Source organism: Podarcis melisellensis (genome assembly GCF_964234715.1).
Source record: "Podarcis melisellensis genome assembly, chromosome: 6".
NCBI lineage: Eukaryota > Metazoa > Chordata > Lepidosauria > Squamata > Lacertidae > Podarcis > Podarcis melisellensis.
Genome location: NC_138538.1, coordinates 3,626,522 through 3,646,216, shown reverse-complemented (window position 1 = coordinate 3,646,216; position 19,695 = coordinate 3,626,522). Strand labels below are relative to the sequence as shown.

General features: G+C 48.4%; 1 protein-coding gene across 4 annotated transcripts; it reads left to right on the top strand.

Annotated features, from left to right (window-relative positions):
* The first annotated feature begins 988 nt into the window (after positions 1-988).
* Positions 989-17,720, top strand: LOC309373011 (uncharacterized protein C20orf96). 4 transcript variants are annotated; one of them, XM_081917173.1, is made up of 11 exons: positions 989-1,048; positions 2,255-2,359; positions 3,426-3,564; positions 3,756-3,883; positions 6,232-6,390; positions 9,334-9,433; positions 10,765-10,922; positions 11,035-11,136; positions 12,860-12,946; positions 14,238-14,356; positions 17,420-17,720. In XM_081917173.1, the coding sequence occupies exons 2-11, from the start codon at positions 2,300-2,302 to the stop codon at positions 17,478-17,480; spliced, it is 1,113 nt and encodes a 370-aa protein (XP_081773299.1). In that variant the 5' UTR covers positions 989-1,048; positions 2,255-2,299; the 3' UTR covers positions 17,481-17,720. The 4 variants fall into 4 exon arrangements, with proteins under 4 accessions (XP_081773299.1, XP_081773302.1, XP_081773300.1 ...); XM_081917174.1 differs by having other exon boundaries at positions 1,039-1,153; XM_081917175.1 differs by lacking the exon at positions 989-1,048 and adding an exon at positions 1,054-1,136.
* The last annotated feature ends 1,975 nt before the right edge of the window (positions 17,721-19,695 follow it).

Genomic DNA, 19,695 nt, shown 5'->3' with positions numbered 1-19,695 from the left:
TGCAGTGGCTCCCCATTCGTGGGACACACTCCTCAGGGAAACTCGCCAGGCACTTTTGTTACGTATCTTTAGGCTCCAGGCAAAAACATCCCTCTTCTCCCAGGCATTCAACTTCTTTATGTCCTATGGTTTTTTAAATGTGGTTTTTTGGGGGTGGGTTTGATTTTGTTTTGTGTTTTCATTTTTATTTTTATACTGCGAATTGCCCTGTGATCTTAGGATGAAGGGTGGTATACAAATTTAATAAAAAGCAATAATCATGCTGTGCAGGAAAGGATCCTGTATCACAACTGCAATAAATTAACGCTGAGCAAAAACACACATATTTCAGCATCTCGTGCACACTGCATAGAGCTCCAGGTGCGATGGACAAGGCTCCCTGTCTGTAAATCTGGACGGCTGCTGCCAGTCCGTGCAGGCAATACAGAGCTACGGTAAATAGAGCAGCCGCCTGACTCAGCATACAGCAGCTGAGGAAATGCGGGGCTGAAACTCAAGAAGACAAGGCGTTTCCTTCGGTGCAATTTGCTTTGCAAAGGAGATCGCGGGGAAACAGACACACCAACATTAAATAAGGCGCTTTTGCAGCATCTGCAACCTGCCGCACTACCTCGAGAAACGCACGTGTGCGAAAGGTCGATCGCGCATGCGCGGAATGCTGGAGGGCGGAGGCGTGGCCACTCCCGGGGCGGGGATTTCCGTACTTCCAGGGACCGTCCATAAAGTACCTGATCCCGGGAGGCGAAGAATTCTGCAGGGAGCGCGAAAGAGGGAAGCCGAAATCTAAGATCCAGCATTGAATGTTTCCAAAGCGTTGCTGGCAGGGAGGATGATGATGAAGAGGAGATCCTTTCCACGCCGATGGCTCTTTAGGGTGCGCAACGCTTCCGAGAGCGTGTGGTACTTTGCGGACGGTCCCCCCGCTAGGCTCAGCCATCCCGGCTCGGCTTCCGTACTTCCCTCGGTCGCCATGGAGACGGCGGCCGGCCGCGCCGGTTGCTAGGAGACGCGGGAGGCTCGGGGAAAGCGCGACGGGGAGCGGCAGCAGGTAAAGGCCGCGTGGAGCCTCCCTGGCCAGGGGCAGTCTATCCCTGAAGGGAGCGGCGCTGGCGGGAGACACGACTGGAGCCCGGCAGGTCAACGGGATCCGAAGGTCCAGGAGAACAAGCGGGGAGGCTGCGCTTGGTCCCGAAAAGGGCCATTCAATGTTTTATTATTATTTAATTTAAATTTAATTTAATTTAATTTTTAATATTTTCATTATTATTATTATTATTATTATTATTATTATTGTCATCATCATCATAACCATTATTATTATTATTAAAATATTTTTATTAGTTTTCCATTTAAACATATATAACCACATCGTTATTGAGGTTCACATCAGCTTGAGGTTGAATCCTGACAAGACAGAAGTGCTGTTTTGGGGGGACAGGGGGCGGGCAGGTGTGGGGGACTCCCTGGTCCTGAATGGGGTCACTGTGCGCAGGACAGTGCGCAGAAGGACCAGGTGCGCAGCCTGGGAGTCATTTTGGACTCACAGCTGTCCATGGAGGCGCAGGTCAGTTCTGTGTCCAGGGCAGCTGTTTACCAGCTCCATCTGGTACACAGGATGAGACCCTACCTGCCCATGGACTGTCTCGCCAGAGTGGTGCATGCTCTGGTTATCTCCCACTTGGACTACTGCATTGCACTCTATGTGGGGCTACCTTTGAAGGTGACACGGAAACTACAACTAATCCAGAATACGGCAGCTAGACTGGTAACTGGGAGTGGCTGCCAATAACACATAACACCAGTCCTGAAAGATCTTCATTGGCTCCCAGTATGTTTCCACAATTCAAAGTGTTGGTGCTGACCTTTAAAGCCCTAAACTGCCTTGGTCCAGTGTACCTGAAGGAGCGTCTCCACCCCCAGCGTTCAGCCGGACACTGAGGTCCAGCGCCAAGGGCCTTCTGGCAGTTCCCTCCCTGCGAGAAGCCAACTTACAGGGAACCAGGCAGAAGGGCTTCTCGGTAGTGGCACCCTCCCTGTGGAACACCCTCCCACCAGATGTCAAAGAGAAAAATACCAGACTTTTAGAAGATATCTGAGGGCAGCCCTGCTTAGGGAAGCTTTTAATGTTTAATAGGTTATTGTATTTGTTTTGTTCGAATCCGCCCAGAGTGGCTGGGGAAGCCCAGCCAGATGGGCGGGGTATAAGTAATAAATTCTTCTTATAATTCTCCACTTTTCTTCTTTGTCTCTTTAGAGCCTGCTGAGTTCCTTCCCTCCCGCCTGGCCACGGGCTCCAAAGATGGCTTTCCAGAGTCCAACTATCTTCCCCAAGAGCCTCATCAGCTCCATAAGACAAACTGTGAGTCTCAGAAAGTGGGGAGGGGGCAATTTTACAAAACAGTACGGCAACTATATTGTAAGTCGCTGTGAGTTTGCATTTTGTAAACAAAGTGACTAATTAGCCCAATAAATAACAATAAAACAACTAAATCCAGTTTGCCCACACTTCTTTCTTCCCTGAATGTATTTATGTATAGATTTATAAAAGTACTTGCATACAAGTTATATCATAGAATACTGTATTAAATGTGTTTGTGGGAGAGTGTTTAATGATTCGTTTTATTACATATTTTGTTTTCGTTTTACTATGTATTTTGAATTCTCATTTTGTCTTCGGATGAAAGGCGGTATACAAATTTAATAAGAGCATAAATAAAATAGATATCAAAGCATTTTGCAAGAATATCTATACACAATAAAAAAAATAGAATTGGAAAATGCAGAAAGATGATTTCTTAATTGCCTGCATAAGATTGGTGGCATAAAAACATTCAAGGTGTTGATATGAACCTATAAGGTCCTATGTTTGAGAGATCACCTTGTCCCTTATATAACCAGTAGCTCATTGCATGTGTTGGTCTCCGTTGAGCTTTCTCCAGATGTCAAAGAGAAAAATAACTACCAAACTTTTAGAAGACATCTGAAGGCAGCCCTGTTTAGGGAAGCTTTTAATGTTTAATAGGTTATTGTATTTTAGTGTTTTGTTGGAAGCCGCCCAGAGTGGCTGGGGAAACCCAGCCAGATGGGCAGGGTATAAATAAATTATTATTATTATTATTATTATTATTATTATTATTATTCTCCCACTTGAATGACTACCAGCTATTTGTGAAAAGCAGTGGAGCCTTTGTGGGTCCCGTGCCATTCTAGGGGAATAGGCTGTAGAACACTAGATTACGCTCTCTTCAGACAGGCAAGGAACAGTTTGCTTCACAAACAGAAAGGCACTCTGCACATGCCCAGGGATACGTTTGCTTTTAGGGCCTTTTTTCATTGTTGTTGTTGTTTGTCTTAAAGGGTGTTCTTCTGCTGAATATTGTCTGCTTCCTCCATATGAGCCTGTCCCTTTCTTGTGTCGCCTTTAGGATTACAGCAAATGGCAAAGAGACAATGTGGCACGGAAGTCCGCACTGAAATTAAACATGCCTCCAATTTCGACAGCAAAGGACTTGACGAAGAAAGGGGGTGTCAGTTCTCCAGAAAAGCCGAAAGAGAAGAAAATAGGTTGGGAAAGGTTTTGCTTGTGTGCCTGGACTCCGGCCCCTGGGCAGCAGCGGAGGAGTTGGTTGCTACCCCAAACTCTTCCGGGCTGGAGAAACTTTCAGCACATTCTCCCCTTCTCTGCCATGTTATCCCCAGCAGCTGTAAACTGAGTGTTTTACCCAAAACGAATTAATGCCGCTTTTCTGTTTCAGAATGGGCAACGACCGCAAGAACGGTTGTGAGAATGATGCCCTCTATGCGACAGAAGTCCACGTGGAATCTAAATATGACAAAGGAAATGGTCCGGGCCAAGAGACTGGAGAATATCAGAATCATTCAGGTACATAAAGCGATACCCTGCGTTGAAACTGCGGCATCAGGTGCTGCTGATACTGACATAGGGATGGTCCAGCAACATGGAATTGTAGAGTTAGAAGGGACCCTAAGTGTCATCTGCTCCAGCCCCCTGCAATGTAGGAAGCACAACTAACGAACCCATAACAGATGGGCATCGAGCCTCTGCTTAGAAATCTCCAGTGATAAAGAGTCCGCCACCTTCGAGGGAGTCCATTCCACTGTCGAACAGCGCTAACTCAGTGTTTCCCAACCTTTTTTGGGCAAAGGCACACTTGTTTCATGAAAAAAATCTCGAGGCACACCACCATTAGAAAATGTTTAAAAAATTAACTCTGTGCCTATATTGACTATATATAAAGTAACTCTCTTTAATAGGAATCAAATAAACACAAAGAAAGTATTTTATAATTACTTTATTATGAAATAGTAAGTAAACAGCACAGCTCGCACAAATGTACACGGAACACCCTTTTCGAATTAAAACACACAGTCTCACGAGAGCAAGGAGCAGCGATTTTATATTTTACGAAAAGAAGTCGCTAGTCCTCATGGTGACAGGGTGGAAAATATTTAAAAGCAGAACCACCTTGAGGAAGGTGGAGCCATATCACATCCCGGCAGGAGGCCTAAATTGGTGGAACACTCAGGCCCCGCCTATTCTAAGAGGACTATTAATTTGGAGAGCTGCTATCTTCCAAACTGTGAGACGACGAGGCAAAAGGGGAGCCCTGAATGGAACTTTGCGTTTTTGTCTCAACGCCGGTCTCGCGCTGCCGCTTCCCACGCTCTCAAGGACCTGGGAGGAGGAAGGCGTGAAGGGAATCCCGAAGGCGCGAAAACCTCGCGCATGCGCAGGCCTTCCGCCTGCGACAGCCCAGTAGGCCGGCCGAAGCGAGCGGCGATGGGATGTGGGAGGGAGCTCGCTTGCCGCCCCGCGTGTGCTCGCCGCCGCCGCCCTGCCTCTCGCCGCCCAACTCGCCCGCCTCTCGCCGCCCGACTCGCCCGCCTCCCTCCCACGGCACACCAGGCAACGTCTCGCGGCACACTAGTGTGCCACGGAACACCGGTTGGGAAACACTGCGCTAACTTTCCATTTTTCCAAAATAAAGAGAGCCAGTGTGGTATAGTGGTTAAGAGCGGTGGACTCGTAATCTGGTGAACCGGGTTTGCTTCCTTGCTCCTCCACATGCAGCTGCTGGGTAACCTTGGGCCAGTCACACTTCTTTGAAGTCTCTCAGCCCCACTCACCTCACAGAGTGTTTGTTGTAGGGGAGGAAGGGAAAGGAGAATGTTCGCCGCTTTGAGACTCCTTCGGTTATTGATAAAGCGGGATATCAAATCCAAACTCTTCTTCTAACCCTCAGAAAGTTCTTTGTAATGTTTTGTTGGAATCTCCTTACTTATAATTTTAATCCATTGGTTCAGGGCCTACCCCCCAGAGCAGCAGAAAACAAGCTCGTTCCATGTGACAGCCCTTCAGATATTTGAAGATGGCTATTCTATCTCCTCTCAGCCTCCTCTTTTCCAGGCTAAACATACCCAACTCCCTCAACCGTTCCTCATCAGGCTTGGTTTCCAGACCCTTGACCATCTTGGTCGCCCTCCTCTGCATGCCTTCCAGCTTGTCAATATCCTTCTGGAACTGCGGTCCTGGACACAGGATTCCATGTAGTCTGGTAAAAGCCTTGGGGTGTGCCCAGAATCGGGTGTAGATTTGATTTCTGCCTTTTTGACCAGAAACTCCAAATTTGGCGACGGGAACCAGTTGTGCAATTTCCACGACAGTGCAAAAGGGCATGGGAGGGTTGCAGCATTCTCAAACAGCTGGCATCCTCCGGTTTTGGGTGGCGTTAAGAAGAGGTGAGCTGAAAAGAACGAGGAAGTCCCCACGAAAGAACAATGGCAAGAAAAACTGATAAGCTATGCGGAATTGGCAAAGTTAACACATAAAATAGGAGAGACGGACAACCGTGACTTTAAAGAAGAATGGGAACTTTTAACAAGTTATTTATAAAGACAACAAAAGGACTTGGATTCCTTGGCAGGTTTTGAATAAACGTTCAGAAATTTATTAGTAGAACATAGGATAGATAACTTTTTAACGTGCAGAGAATAATATGTGCAAACAAATCAGAGAAGGGAGCTGAGAGAAGTTATAGGAGGGTGCGAGAGGGAGGGAATTAAAAAGGGGGGTAATGTAATTGGATATATTGGTTGATAATTTGTTTTGTTAAAATTGTTCAATAAAAATATATTTAAAAAGAAGAAGAAGAAGAAGAAGAAGAAGAGGTGAGCTGTTTGGTAACCCTTTCCTTCCAAAAAATTCCCCAGCGGTTTATCAAGCACAAAACAAACAGCTTGGAAGAAATAAAACGCCATTCCAACTTTCTCCTGGAGAAAAACCGGGCGCTGATGGAGGAGATCAAGGAGATGGATGCAGACACCGTCGTCCAGGCCAGGGGCCTTCTCCAGCAGTACGACATGTTTGGGGTAAGGCTGGCGTAGTCAGGAAGCAGCCTTAGACACCTGAATCGCTCTGCGTCAGGACCATGTGGCTGTACCCAGTGATAATTGGCATGGAAAGGAAGTTCCTGAATCCCAACCCTTTGCTTGAACTAAGCAGCTTCTCTATGCTTCTAGAAACGTAAGACGCTGCCTGATACTGAGTCAGAGTATTGGTCATAGAATCATAGTATAGTAAATTTGGAGAGTACATCCAAAGGCCATCTAGTCCAGCCCCCTGCAACAGTCCATCTAGTACAGGATTGTCTTCACTAGCGGTGACTTCCCAGGGTTTCAGGTTGGAATCTTTCCCAGACAGGAGTTCAATATGGAACTTTTTGCAAGTGTGCTGGTCCTGGGGGGGGGGGGTGGTACTGTGAGGGGTGGTCAGAGTCCAGTCCTGGGTCAAGGGTCTGGAGACTGTCCACCAAGAGCGAAGTGGGGTCCAAAGCAAGAAGCCGGGCGAAGTCGGGAACTCTGGAAAAACGGGTCTGGGTGCTGGCAGAAACAGGTTTCCAACAACGGGAAACTGGGCTGACTGGCCTTTATCTCCTCTGGGGCCTAGGGTGGTCCCGGGCCACAGGTGACTCGCCTCTCCTGGCCTTAAGGTGAGCAGTCCTCCTGAGAGAACTTATTTCCCTCCGCCTCTCTGCCCTGAGCCTCTGCAGCTCAGGAGAGGCTGGAGGGTTACTGGACCCAGAGGCAGCCTCACCTTCTCCTGACAGAGCTGGGAGAGGAGCACCTGCAGGCAATGGGTCCTCGATCACCTTCCGGAGCCAGAGCGGATTCATCTGGTGTCTGCTCCTGAGGATCCGGCACAGATGCAGGCCCTTCAGATTCAAGGCCCTGCCCCGGCTCAGCCAGCCCTGGAGGCGGGGTCTCCTGTGCAGGCTGGGACTCCTCAGGTTCTGCCTCTGAATCAGATTCCCAGGCCATCACACCAAGTGAAGCGTGTTCTCTGCCACTGACTAAACAGCTCTTCCCATATAACCAGGAGCGATTGAAGTTCATACAATGAGATTATAAATTGCCCATCTGCAATTTATTGGTCAGCCTGCTGTGATGTCATGGAACGTTCACAAGCATTCTGAGGCGGTGAAACGTATCGCTATGGAAAACAAACTTAGTGCAATCTTATGCAACCGAAATCATTGAATAAGAAGTCCAACAATTCTGCTTGCAATCTTTAACACGCTTACTAGGCAGTAATCCCCACTGAGCACAGTGAGTGTTAATCCTGAATGCTGTGCATGTTTTAAATATTTTGTTTTGTGTTACTCGCTCTGGAGTATTATAAAATCCAATTTACATAGTTCACCGCAGATATTGGCATTATGATATTGGCAGTTTTATTTTCAGTCCCTTTCCCAACAACCCCAACACAGATTTTGACTTTTCCATGGGTTGTCCTTTCCATCAAGCTTTCCACTATGACTCCCAGGCACTTGCCCTGGCCAGTCACCACTAGTTCAGACTCCAGGAGTAACTTTGGGAAGTTAGGATATTTTTCTCCCAACCTTCATTGCTTGACACTTGCTCACATGGCCATTCTAATCCCCAGCCACCCAGTTTGGAGGGATCCTTCTGGATTTCTTCCCAATTGACTTTTCTGTACAAACTAGCTCCACTGTTTGTCCCTCTCAGTCCTCAAAATTATCTTAATGTGTTGGGGTTCTCCCTTTCACTCCACTGTCTTTGGCTGGGGAAACTCCTTAGAACGTAGCTTGGCACATTTGAGATTACGTCTGCAGGGACAGGGATGTGGGTCATAATATACAATTTGAAGATTGGGAGAAACTGTGGAATGAGGGATTAAAATTCACTGCTTGTATGACGTTAAAAGAAAACACGATGAAGATGTTCTATAGATGGTACATGACGCCGGTAAAACTGGCAAAAATGTACAAGACATGCAATCGGTGCTGGAAATGCAGGGATAAAGAGGGCACTTTCTTCCATTTGTGGTGGGATTGTAAGAAAGTGAAAGACTTCTGGGAGAAAATATACAATGAGTTAAAGAAGATTTTAAAATACACATTTACGAAAAAACCAGAAGTCTTTCTGTTGGGAATGGTAGGAAATGAGATAAAAAGGGAAGACTGCAAATTCTTTAGATACGCAATCACAGCCGCAAGAGTGTTACTGGCCCAGAGTTGGAAACAGCAAGAAATACCGACCATAGAAGAGTGGAGAATAAAACTGTTAGATTATGCAGAGCTAGACAAATTGACAGGGAAGGTTAGATACTTAAGAGACCAAAAGTTCATCGAGAACTGGGGGAAATTTGTGGAATATCTGGAATGTTTAAGTGAAGGACAGATGACGCTTAAGGGATTTAAAGAAGCACTGTAAGAAAAGTAAGAAGTATTGTCTAAAGGGAATAAGAAAAAAAGAGATAAATAATGTCAATACAAATTTGAGAAATGTGTAATTATAATTACGACTATGAATGATTTACAGAACAGTTGAGGGAAGTCCAAAAGAGAAATAAGTAATGTAAAAGATGTGAAATTTATGCACTTTGTTTTGTTTTATTTGTGGATTAATAAAAATTATATGGAAAGAGATTACGTCTGCAATGGGGAGGTGGGAGTAAATATTACCAAAGTCTTTCTCTCATCTATTCCTTTCTGCTTCAATTAAATCTAGTCTCCAAGACGCGATCAGGCTTCAGGCCTGTATTCTTTGCTTCATGATACTTGTTCTTCAGAGTGAGAAATCCGTCTTTTAAAATATTTTCTCCAAAAGCTCTCAGTTTCTGTTCCTTACTCCATCCTACTGCCACTGCAGAGGGCCTTCTCAGTAGTGGCACCAACCCTGTGGAATCCCGATGGACTTTTCTGTACAAACTAGGAGCTGCAAGTGGTTCATGAACTCGCTTTGGTTCTTGGTGGTCTCAAGAACTGACGCCTTTTGCTCCTGTCTCTGCAGACAATCATCCGATCTCTTCGGGACTCAAGTCAGAACCAAGCTGGTGTAGCAAAAGCAGATCTTGCGGCAGCAGAGAAAACGGTGGAGAAGAATTTGGGAAGTAAGCAGCACGCGATCTCAGATACCCCGCCTGCTCCCTGCTGGGTGGGGCAGAGAAGGAGCCCAAACCAGTAAACCCAAAAAGATCTTTGGATTTAGCTGTAGTGGAAAGTTAGCTTGCCCGGCCCATTCAGATTGTGTTCCCCTGTCTGTTGCCTCTCATTACAAAAGGGGTGGAACACAGATGCCAGAACCTCAGGCAATGCATTGGCAATCCAGGCTAGCTTCCATAGAAGTCAAGGGACCAAGGAGATTTGTTGTTTGCATGGGTCTTTCTCAAGAGACAATGGAGTGCCCCTCTAGGGGTGAAGTCAAACATCTGTGTTAGCAGCACCAACGTGAGTTGCTGGGACACAAGCCGGGGCAGTGTGTATGGAGGTCCTGGGCTGCCCATACAACAAACCCTCCCTCTTGTCCTTGCTGATGGAGTCCAAAGGAAAGCAGAGAAAGAAATTTGGCAGAAAACAGAAAAATACAAACCATAGTAACAAATGCAAACAATACCCTGCTATGCACACAGTTTTAAATACCATAAGGTAAAGGTAAAGGTCCCCCTGCCCGTACGGGCCAGTCTTGCCAGACTCTGGGGTTGTGCGCCCATCTCACTTAAGAGGCCAGGGGCCAGCGCTGTCCGGAGACACTTCCGGGTCACGTGGCCAGCGTGACATTGCTGCTCTGGCGAGCCAGAGCCGCACACGGAAACGCCGTTTACCTTCCCGCTGCTAAGCGGTCCCTATTTATCTACTTGCACCCGGAGGTGCTTTCGAACTGCTAGGTTGGCAGGCGCTGGGACCGAGCAGCGGGAGCGCACCCCGCCGCGGGGATTCGAACCACCGACCTTTCGATCGGCAAGTCCTAGGCGCTGAGGCTTTAACCCACAGCGCCACCTGTGTCCCTTTAAATACCATAGATTGTTTTAATTAGCCACAAGCCTGGGAGAAGAGGAATGTTTTATTCTCTTGTTAATTCTGCTGTTTTAAATATGCATTTTATATTTGACCTCATTTAGCAACGTTTTCTTTTGAAATGTTTAAGATTTTTTCCCTTAACTTTGTTTGTATTAAATACGTATTCTGTAGTTGACCTCCTTTGTAATTTTTATTTTGAAATCTTTAAGACAATGTTTTAGTTAATTATGTTGCTTTGACTGTATCCTTTATATTTGACTTTCTTCAGTAATGTTTTCTTCTGGATTTTTTTCTTTGACATTTTAATGTGGTGTAAACTGCTTTGAGATTTTTTTCTTAAAAATATAAAGCAGTATAGAAACAACAACAGCAACTTTTGCTTTTATCTTCTTCCTCTTGCCTTGCCCTCTTCCTCCCACCCCAGAACTGGATCAGGAGATGAAACGCATGCAGACCAAAGTGCACGTCCTCCAGGAGGAGCTCAATATCCTGAGAACCTACATGGACAAGGAGTACCCAGTGAAAGCCGTCCAGATAGCCTCTCTGATGCGCAGCGTCCGAAACCTGAATGAAGAGCAACAGGTGAGCCGAGGGAGCCCTTCCTGGCCTCTGCCTTGTCTTCTTGGGCACAGGGCTGGCAGCAAAGAGCCCTTGGGTACCGGTTTGATCCCTTTTCCTGCTTTGCCGCCCCCAGGACGAACTGGAGGAGATGGAGGATGTCTTCAAAAAGTACCTGGACAATATGGCAACGAAGGCGCAAAAGGAGCGGGAGCGCTTTTTGCAGCGCGTTACAGAGGTCCGTGGGGCAGGGCTGGTTGTCTGTGCTTTGCCCAGTGGGTGGGGCTGGTTAGGGTTGTGTACTTTCCGTGCAATGTGTCTGGGCTTCCTCACTTGGCCAGAGGTTCGGAGAGATCTTCTCCTGGGCTACAAGCTTGTTACCACGGTGGAAAAAAGCAAAGTTGCAGATTTTCCTTGAGGACTTTTTTGTAAATCATTTCCCTACATTGGGAGTTTCCAGTGCAATGCCCACAGGGGCCAAGACAGGTTGGCAGAGCCGACAGGTGTGGCAGCAGCAAGTGAGAGGGAAGAGGACTCCCTGCGACCCAGTTAGACCATTGGCCCATCTTGCTCATTGTGGTCTTCCTCCGACAGGCAATTTTCTTGAGGTTTTCAGACCGGGCACAGTCCTACTTATAGATTGACCTGGGACCTTTCACACGCAGAGCACATGCTCTGCCTTTGAGCGAAGGCTCTCAAACGCTCCCTTCCCCGGTGTTGTTGTTGCAAACAAACCCACAAACCTTGGCAGATGCTTTTAAGTAAAAAGCAGAATGTCAGGGGATCTGATCACAGTTTTCTCATGCCATTTCTGTTTGGGCCGCCACCAGGCCTAGAGAGTAGTGGCCTAGATCCACAGATGACCCGATGCAAGATAAGGGAACTGTGTACATGTTGTTGGGATGCGTCCCAGGAAACGGGGGCAATTGACAGGCCCTCAGCTGGTTCCAGCCCACCGGCCAGCAGCTGGTCGAACTCTGGTCCTTGGATCAGCATGTAACTGCGACCCGAGCTTCAGAAACCTTCAGAAGCTGTGCACGCAAGCCAGCAGAGATAAGAACTCTTCGCAACAGAAGGGCAGGTTAGGAGCTGTGTAAAGTGTATTTACAGGCATTTTATTCAGCATCAGGACAAAGGAAAAACATGTCTGCTCCCCTTCGTGTCCAAGCAAACAGCATAAGCAAAAGCTATATGGGTGGCGCTGTGGGTTAAACCACAGAGCCTAGGACTTGACGATCAGAAGGTCAGCGGTTCGAATCCCTGCGGTGGGGTGAGCTCCCGTTGCTCGGTCCCTGCTCCTGCCAACCTAGCAGTTCAAAAGCACGTCAAAGTGCAAGTAGATAAATAGGTACCGCTCCGGCAGGAAGGTAAACAGCGTTTCCGTGCACTGCTCTGCTTTGCCATAAGCGGCTTAATCATCCTGGCCACATGACCCGGAAGCTGTATGCCGGCTCCCTCGGCCAATAAAGCGAGATGAACGCCGCAACCCCAGAGTCGGCACGACTGGACCTAATGGTCAGCGGTCCCTTTACCTTTTTATACTCAAACAGAAGTTCCCAGCATGCTGTGCTGGAATGAAAACAGGCATGTCACACACAACAGCCTGTTCCTCTTAAGGTGGAACAGAATATCTTAACACATATATGCATATATAATTCAAATTATCTGGGAAATGCTCTTCTGTCTACTGGAGCAGAAAGTGCAGGAGGAATAGTCCGCCCCCCCGCCCCCCCAATCTTGGGCATGGAGATTCATGCCCTCTGAAAAATGATTTGATTTATGATAGTCAAGTGGCAGCTGGAGTGTCAATTGAGCCACAGCGTGCAGCATGGCAAAGCGATCTGTCGAACTGTCCTCTGGGAACTCGCACATTCCGTGGGCTCGGGGTACCCTCTTGTTGCCTTCTGGGATCCTTTGTCCATCTTTGCTTCTAAATCGCATTTCCCCCTTTCTCCGTGCAGAAGAAACTGATGGAATACCAGGACGGCCTTCACCAGATGGATAAGAACAATTCGGAGCTAAGAAGACAAATAGGCAAACAAAAGGAGGCAAGATACTTGGGGACGGCAGCAAATGGCTCAGCGGGGAATTCTGCAAATGTCTGGGCTGGGGCCAGATGAAGCAGAGGCGGTTGCCAGCGAAGTTCACTTTTTATTCAAGGAAGTGAACATAAAACTCAGCAACTCTTTCCAGTAGGTCTTGCCCCTATGGAGCAGGACTGACGGCCCCTGTTTTCCACCCTTTCTAAGGCTCCTCCTGTCCCAGCAGCCCCAAACTGCATCTGTGCAACTTTGGCCTCTGTCTTGCCCTCCTCATTGTCCTGTGTACTCTTGGAGACAGGGCGGGGAGGGGAGAGCTTGTCTCAGCAGGAGAGGGCGACTCCCTGGGTTCTTCAGCAGCCTCTGCTTCAGCCTCAGAGTCTGAACTGCTCTCTATCACCGGCTCTCCCTGCTCACTAAACCCTGTTGCTCCTTCAGCACCCACCTCTTCCTCCTCTGACCTCTCCTCAGTGTCCCACCAGCAATCTCTGGGCTCGGAGCCTTCCACCTTGGTGGGGTGGGGTGTCTTCCCTGAGTACCAGCTGGTACCTCCCAACACTCCTTGTCATAGAATTGTGGAGTCGGAAGGGACCTCGAAGGCCATCTTGTCCAACCCCCTGCAATGCAGGAATCGCAGCTGAAGAATTGCTCACAGGTGACCGTCCAACCAGTGAAGGAGAATCCAGCACCTTCCAAGGTGGACCGAGAAGGGGCTTAGTGTTCCTGGCCGTTACTCCACCCTGACTGGTCGTTACTCCCAACATCCCTGGGGAATGATCTCACAACTGGAGCTGGAATGAAGGGAGGCTGGTTTTTGGCATGGAGGCACCTTGGGAGGGAGTTCTCTTTCGCGCTGAACTTGAAATGCCACCCCTGGTGGATTGTCGGCTGAGATGCTGAGCCGAGTGTAGACTGAAGGTGGAGCTAAAATAATTGGATCATCATATGGAGAGAATCTTCCACATCTCGGCTCAGCCTGATGGTGGTAGCTAAACTCAGGCAGAGGTTTTCTCTACAACTCGGCGGAGGCAGCAATAGGGCACCTTCAGAGTTACCTGTGAGTAAGCGGTGAACTTCTGATCTGGAAGCCCGACGTGTTTAAAACTCCATGGAGGGGGAAGCCCGTTTGGAGCAGGGGAATGGGAAGTGTTTGGAGCCGGACTGCGAGGGCAGGAGTTGTTACGACAGCAGCAAGAAGTCTTGCAGCACCTCAGTGACTCGTGGGTTTGTTATGGCGTCACCTTTCGCGGGCTAGAACCCACTTCACCCACCTCCCTGACTTGCTTCTTTCTCCTTTCAGGTAATTGCTGGACTGGTAAAAGACATTTCCGCGTTGCACAAGAACCTCAACACACTCCATCACTCCACTGGGGATCCGCGAGAAGTGATCTTTGCAGACGTCCTCCTCCGTAGACCCAAGTAGGTCCCTTAGCCTGTGTCCCAAGTAGTAGCATTTTCTGGGGGCACTTTGGGCCATGCCTTCACGCTGAGCAAGCCCTGGGGGGGGGGGTGATGCGTTGCATTGGCCAAGGGGCTGCACCAGGGACTGAAAAGCAGGAAGAAGCAGGGCGGCTTTCTAGCAGGTTACAGGGTGAAATAAAGGAGCCTGCAGCTTCATAGTCTCTTGTGGGACCCTGTTTTTAGGCAATGAGAATTGACGGGGCCACTTTGGTTCCTGTCCTCCTTGCCAGCTTTCTGCTGCCAGTCACAAGGACATAAGCAGATCTTAGTCTAGGGCTGGGCAATATCTGGTTTTCAACAACGTGATAGATCACCAGCTAAACCTTGCTATATACAGTGGTATCTCGGGTTAAGTACTTACCGTATTTTTCGCTCTATAACACGCAGATTTTTTCTCCTAAAAAGGAAGGGGAAATGTCTGTGCGTGTTATAGAGCGAATGTGTGGTCCCTGGAGCCGAAAAAGCAGACAAAAATCAAATCGCAGGTCTCCTAGAAGGGACACTTGTAAAGAGGAAGCGGCTGCTTTCCTCCATTCTGCCTCAGGGTCTTACTGCCCACCTTCTCTGTTTCCTTGCTGTGTTTGCTGAAACGGAACAAAGAGCAGGGAAAGCCCCTCCCCTCCAGGCAAACAGAGGGAAAAGTGTCGTCTCTGTGCTCCGTCTCTGTGCTCCGGTACTGCTGGGGGAGAGGGAGAGAGGGGGGGGAGGGAGAGAGAGAGAGAGAGAGATGGCTGGCTTGGGTGGGGGGAAACTTTTGCCTTTCTTTCCTCCCTCCGTTAAATCCCTCTCCTGCATTCTTAGCCAGCTGCTTCTCTGCACAGCCCTCTCATGTCCCTTCTTTGTTTTTCCTTCGCTCCCCACTTAAAATGTGGTTACAAAGCATGGATCCACAGGAATTCTCAGGATCTTTGCATTGGGTCACCCCAAATTCACCATCAGATCACATAGCATGTCCATGGCTACAGCCTGCACCAAAAAAATCACGCACCCACTGTTGCCTGGGGCTGCAATGGTGCAAAAACGTGGTTAAAAAGCATGGATCCACATGGATCCTCAGGATCTTTGCATTGGGTCACCCCAAATTCACCATCAGATCACATAGCATGTCCATGGCTACAGCCTGCCCCCGCAAATCACGCACCCACTGTTGCCTGGGGCTGCAATGGTGCAAAAACGTGGTTACAAAGCATGGATCCGCAGGAATTCTCAGGATTTTTGCATTGGGTCACCCCAAATTCACCATCAGATCACATGTCTGTGGCCACAGCATGAAGCCCAAAAATGATACATCCACTGTTTCATTCAGAATGTTTTTCCCTTTGTTTTCCTCCTCTAAAAACGATGTGCGTGTTATGGTCAGGTGCGTGTTATAGAGCGAAAAATACGGTAATTCATTCCGGAGGTCCCTTCTTAAGCTGAAACTGTTCTTAACCTGAAGCACCACTTTAGGTAATGGGGCCTACTGCTGCCACCGCCACACAATTTCTGTTCTCATCCTGAAGCAAAGTTCTTAACCCGAGGTGCTATTTCTGGGTTAGTGGAGTCTGTAACCTGAAGCGTCTGTAACCTGAAGCTTATGTAACCCGAGGTACCACTGTATAACGATATAGCACAATGCCTGAAATAAGGTGGAGCTATGTAGAGACTTTGGCTGCCTTCATGGTTTTTCCTGCGTCTTGATTTTTGCTGGCGCCTGCTCTTGTGATTCGCTGCCCCCCTACATGAGGCAGGGGAGAGCTGGGCTGGCAGAGTTGAACAAGGGCTGCAGGAATTGAGAGAAGCATTGGCTGGCTTCACGGTTCCCCCCACATTGAGATGTTGGCATGTGTTGCCAGGTCTGAAATTATGAAACCAGTTTTGGACGCTATATCGATATATCGCCCAGCCCTAGTCGAGACCTGCATCCTGTTCTCACAGAGGCCACCCAAATGTGTGTGAAAACCTGCAAGCAGGATCTGAGCCTCCTAGCCCCCTCCCCTCCTGACATTCAGAAGCATCACTGCCTCCGAATGTGGAGGCAGATCAGAGCCATCTTGGCTAGCAGTAGTAGTAGTAGTAATAATAATAATAATAATAATTTATTATTTAAACCCCGCCCATCTGGTTGGGCTTCCCCAGCCACTCTGGGCGGCTTCCAAAAAAATATTAAAATACTGTAATACATCAAACATTAAAAGCTTCCCTAAAGAGGGCTGCCTTCAGATGTCTTCTAAAAGTCTGGTAGTTGTTGTTCTCTTTGACATCTGTTGGGAGGGCGTTCCACAGGGAGGGCGCCACAACCGAGAAGGCCCTCTGCCTGAATCCCTGTAACTTGGCTTCTCGCATTGAGGGAACTGCCAGAAGGCCCTTGGTTCTGGACCTCAGTGTCTGGGTACAACGATGGGGTTGGAGACGCTCCTTCAGATATACTAGACTGAGGCTTTAAAGGGCTTTAAAGGTCAGCACCAACACTTTGAATTGTGCTCGGAAATGTACTGGGAGCCAATGTAGGTCTTTCAAGACCAGTGTTTTGTGGTCTCGGCGGCCGCTCCCAATCACCAGTCTAGCTGCTGTGTTCTGGATTAGTTGAAGTTTCCGGGTCACCTTCAAAGGTAGCCCCACGTAGAGTGCATTGCAGTAGTCCAAGCGGGAGATAACCAGAGCATGCACCACTCTGGCGAGACAGTCTGTGGGCAGGGAGGGTCTCAGCCTGCGTACCAGATGGAGCTGGTAAACAGCTGCCCTGGACACAGAATTAACCTGCGCCTCCATGGACAGCTGTGAGTCCAAAATGACTCCCAGTAGCCTTCAAGAGCCCTCTCCTCTTTCACAGTCTTGTCTAATCCTCTTTTAAAGCCACCCAGGCTATCACTGCCTCCTGGGGGAGCGAGTCCCATAGTTTTACTGCGCTGCATGAAGACTTCTATTTTGTGAAAGAGACAAGGGAAATGGCAGTTTTGCTGCTGCTCTTCGGCCCTTCTTTTCTGCCTCAGACATTTGCGCTTCCTCTCCTCTGGTTTGCCCTTTGCTTTTTCCTTCCAGGTGCACCCCAGATATGGATATCGTTCTCAACATCCCCACAGACGAGGATTTCCCCCTGTAGTTCCTGGAAACGAGCTTGGGATTATGCACCTTGATCACGCAACGCCCTCCCTGTAGGCCTCTGGGAGCCAATTTCCCTCCTGCCTTGCTGAGCTGCACCCAAAACCAGCAGCCTGCCTCACTCCCGGTCCATCGTCTTTAAACCTTCCTGCTAAGAATTGCTGCAGGGGCTTTCCTTGTCATCCCTGCCTGCAAATATTCCAGCATTAGATTCTATTAAAGCCAGTCCTATCTGTTCAAAGAGAGTCAGTGTCTCAAATAATCATGACTCCTCCATGGAAGTCATACTATCCACGCTGCACTGATGGTGAAACAGCTGCCTCTTTCATTTCGGTTATTATATTTCTGTGCTGCTCACATGAATCACAAATCCGCTCACAAATGATAAATAACGAGAACGTAATGGAACGCCCCAGATACAACATAAATCTCATAGAATAAAGGAATCATCAGAAAAACAGTTGCAAATAATCAGTCTAACTCTTTGTCTTCTTTGGTGATCACTCGTAGCCGAGTAAGATGGTCTTCCATAAACACGGTTTTAACAATGAGTCCGTAAGTGGCGGTGGAGGCCAATTCTGGATCCACATGTCCTTCCACAGTGGGGAAATAGGTTTCCGGGCGGAAGTTGATTATGGTGAGGGTTTGCCAAGCGTGCCTTCCTCTTAGCATGTTCCTCCCTTTTGTCCTGAGTTCAAGTGTCTTCTAAGCCCAGGACACCTTTGGTAAAGGCTGTTCTCCAACTGGAGCACTCACAGGCCAGTGTTTCCCAATTGTCCGTGTGTAGACTACATTTTTTTAGATTTGCCTTGAGACAGTCTTTAAACCTCTTGTTGACCACCAGCATTACGCTTTCCATTTTTAAGTTCGGAATAGAGTAGTTGCTTCGGAAGACGATAACCACGTTGAAGAATCATTGCTTCAACACTGGTGATCTTTACTTCTTCCAGTACACTGGTATTAGTTTGCATGTATTCCCAAGTGATGTGTAAAAATTTTCGGAGACACCATTGATGGAATCTTTCAAGGAGTTGGCGTTTATAAGTGGTCCATGTTTCACAAGCATACAGTAAGGTTGGTAGTACAATAGTACAATCAATCAAACAAACACACTGGAGAGGTCAAGGCAGCTTCTTCCAAAGGCACCCAAAGGCACTTTGAGCATAGAATCATTGGAAGGGAGTCTATCTCGTCCAACCCCCTGCAATGCAGGAATCTGGCCCAATGTGGGGCTCAAACCCACAATCCTGATATTAAGGGTCTCATATATGTTTTTTCCCCATTTGACCTGCTTGCAATTATGATCCGCGTCACAGCTTCCTATACTCTGAGGTCAGATGCCTTGGAAACGGCACTTCGTAATTCCACTTCCCAAAGGTGTCCCAGCTGGAAGTTGGGTCTTCAACACCGCCTGCTTTCTCTGCACTTGAGGGTCGGCTTTGGGGGTCTTGGGTAGGTGGCGTGAGACCCACAGCTTTCCCCCTTCACAGCCACCACCCCACATCTGCTGCCTGAAGTGGTTGCCTCACACTGCCTAGTGCAAGGGTTGCCCCTGGTGAAAATCCAAGCCCCGCAATATTGCTGTTTATTTCATTCCTCTATCATCTTTCTTCCAAGGAGTGCCTGCCTCCCCACAGTTCCATTTTATCTTCAAAACAACCCTGTGAGTTAGTTCATGTTGAGAGAAACGGACTGGCCCAAACAGTGGCGTAGCATGGATTGCCAAGCGCCCGGGGCAAGGAAAGTATTGTGCCCCCAACCGGGGCCTCCTGAGGCTTGGGTGCCACCACAAGTCTTGCCATCTGCCCGCCTTCCCCACCGATGGGGGACGCCACACAGCCGAGTGATGCGAGGGCCCATCATCTCCCGGCAGCTTCCCCCCCCCCCCGCACTACTCCTCTGGGCGCATGTGTGGAATCCGAAACCCAGGAAGAAAATCAGGCTCATTCTCTTCCAGTTGTTCCATCGCCGCAAGCAATTTCAGCTTTCCTGTTCGGACAGTCTTCCCCGCCCCACAACCGTGTGCTGATCTGGGGATTCCCCAGATGCCCCTGAGCCAATTCGGAGAGTGGAGGGAGTCCTATTATGCTCGTGTGGATCCCAGTGGGTTTAAGGTGCTGGTTTTGACCTACAAAGCCCTATGCGGCCTAGGACCCTCGTACCTACAGGACCGCCTCTCCTGGTATGTTCCACGGAGCACCTTAAGGTCCACAAAT

Bases quoted from the DNA above. Each gene is read 5' to 3' on its own strand.
- LOC309373011 (XM_081917173.1), top strand. From the start codon at position 2,300: ATGGCTTTCCAGAGTCCAACTATCTTCCCCAAGAGCCTCATCAGCTCC. The intron at 9,434-10,764 runs GTAAGCAGCACG...CTCCCACCCCAG, and splicing joins GGTGGAGAAGAATTTGGGAA to AACTGGATCAGGAGATGAAA. The intron at 11,137-12,859 runs GTCCGTGGGGCA...TTCTCCGTGCAG, and splicing joins TTTTGCAGCGCGTTACAGAG to AAGAAACTGATGGAATACCA.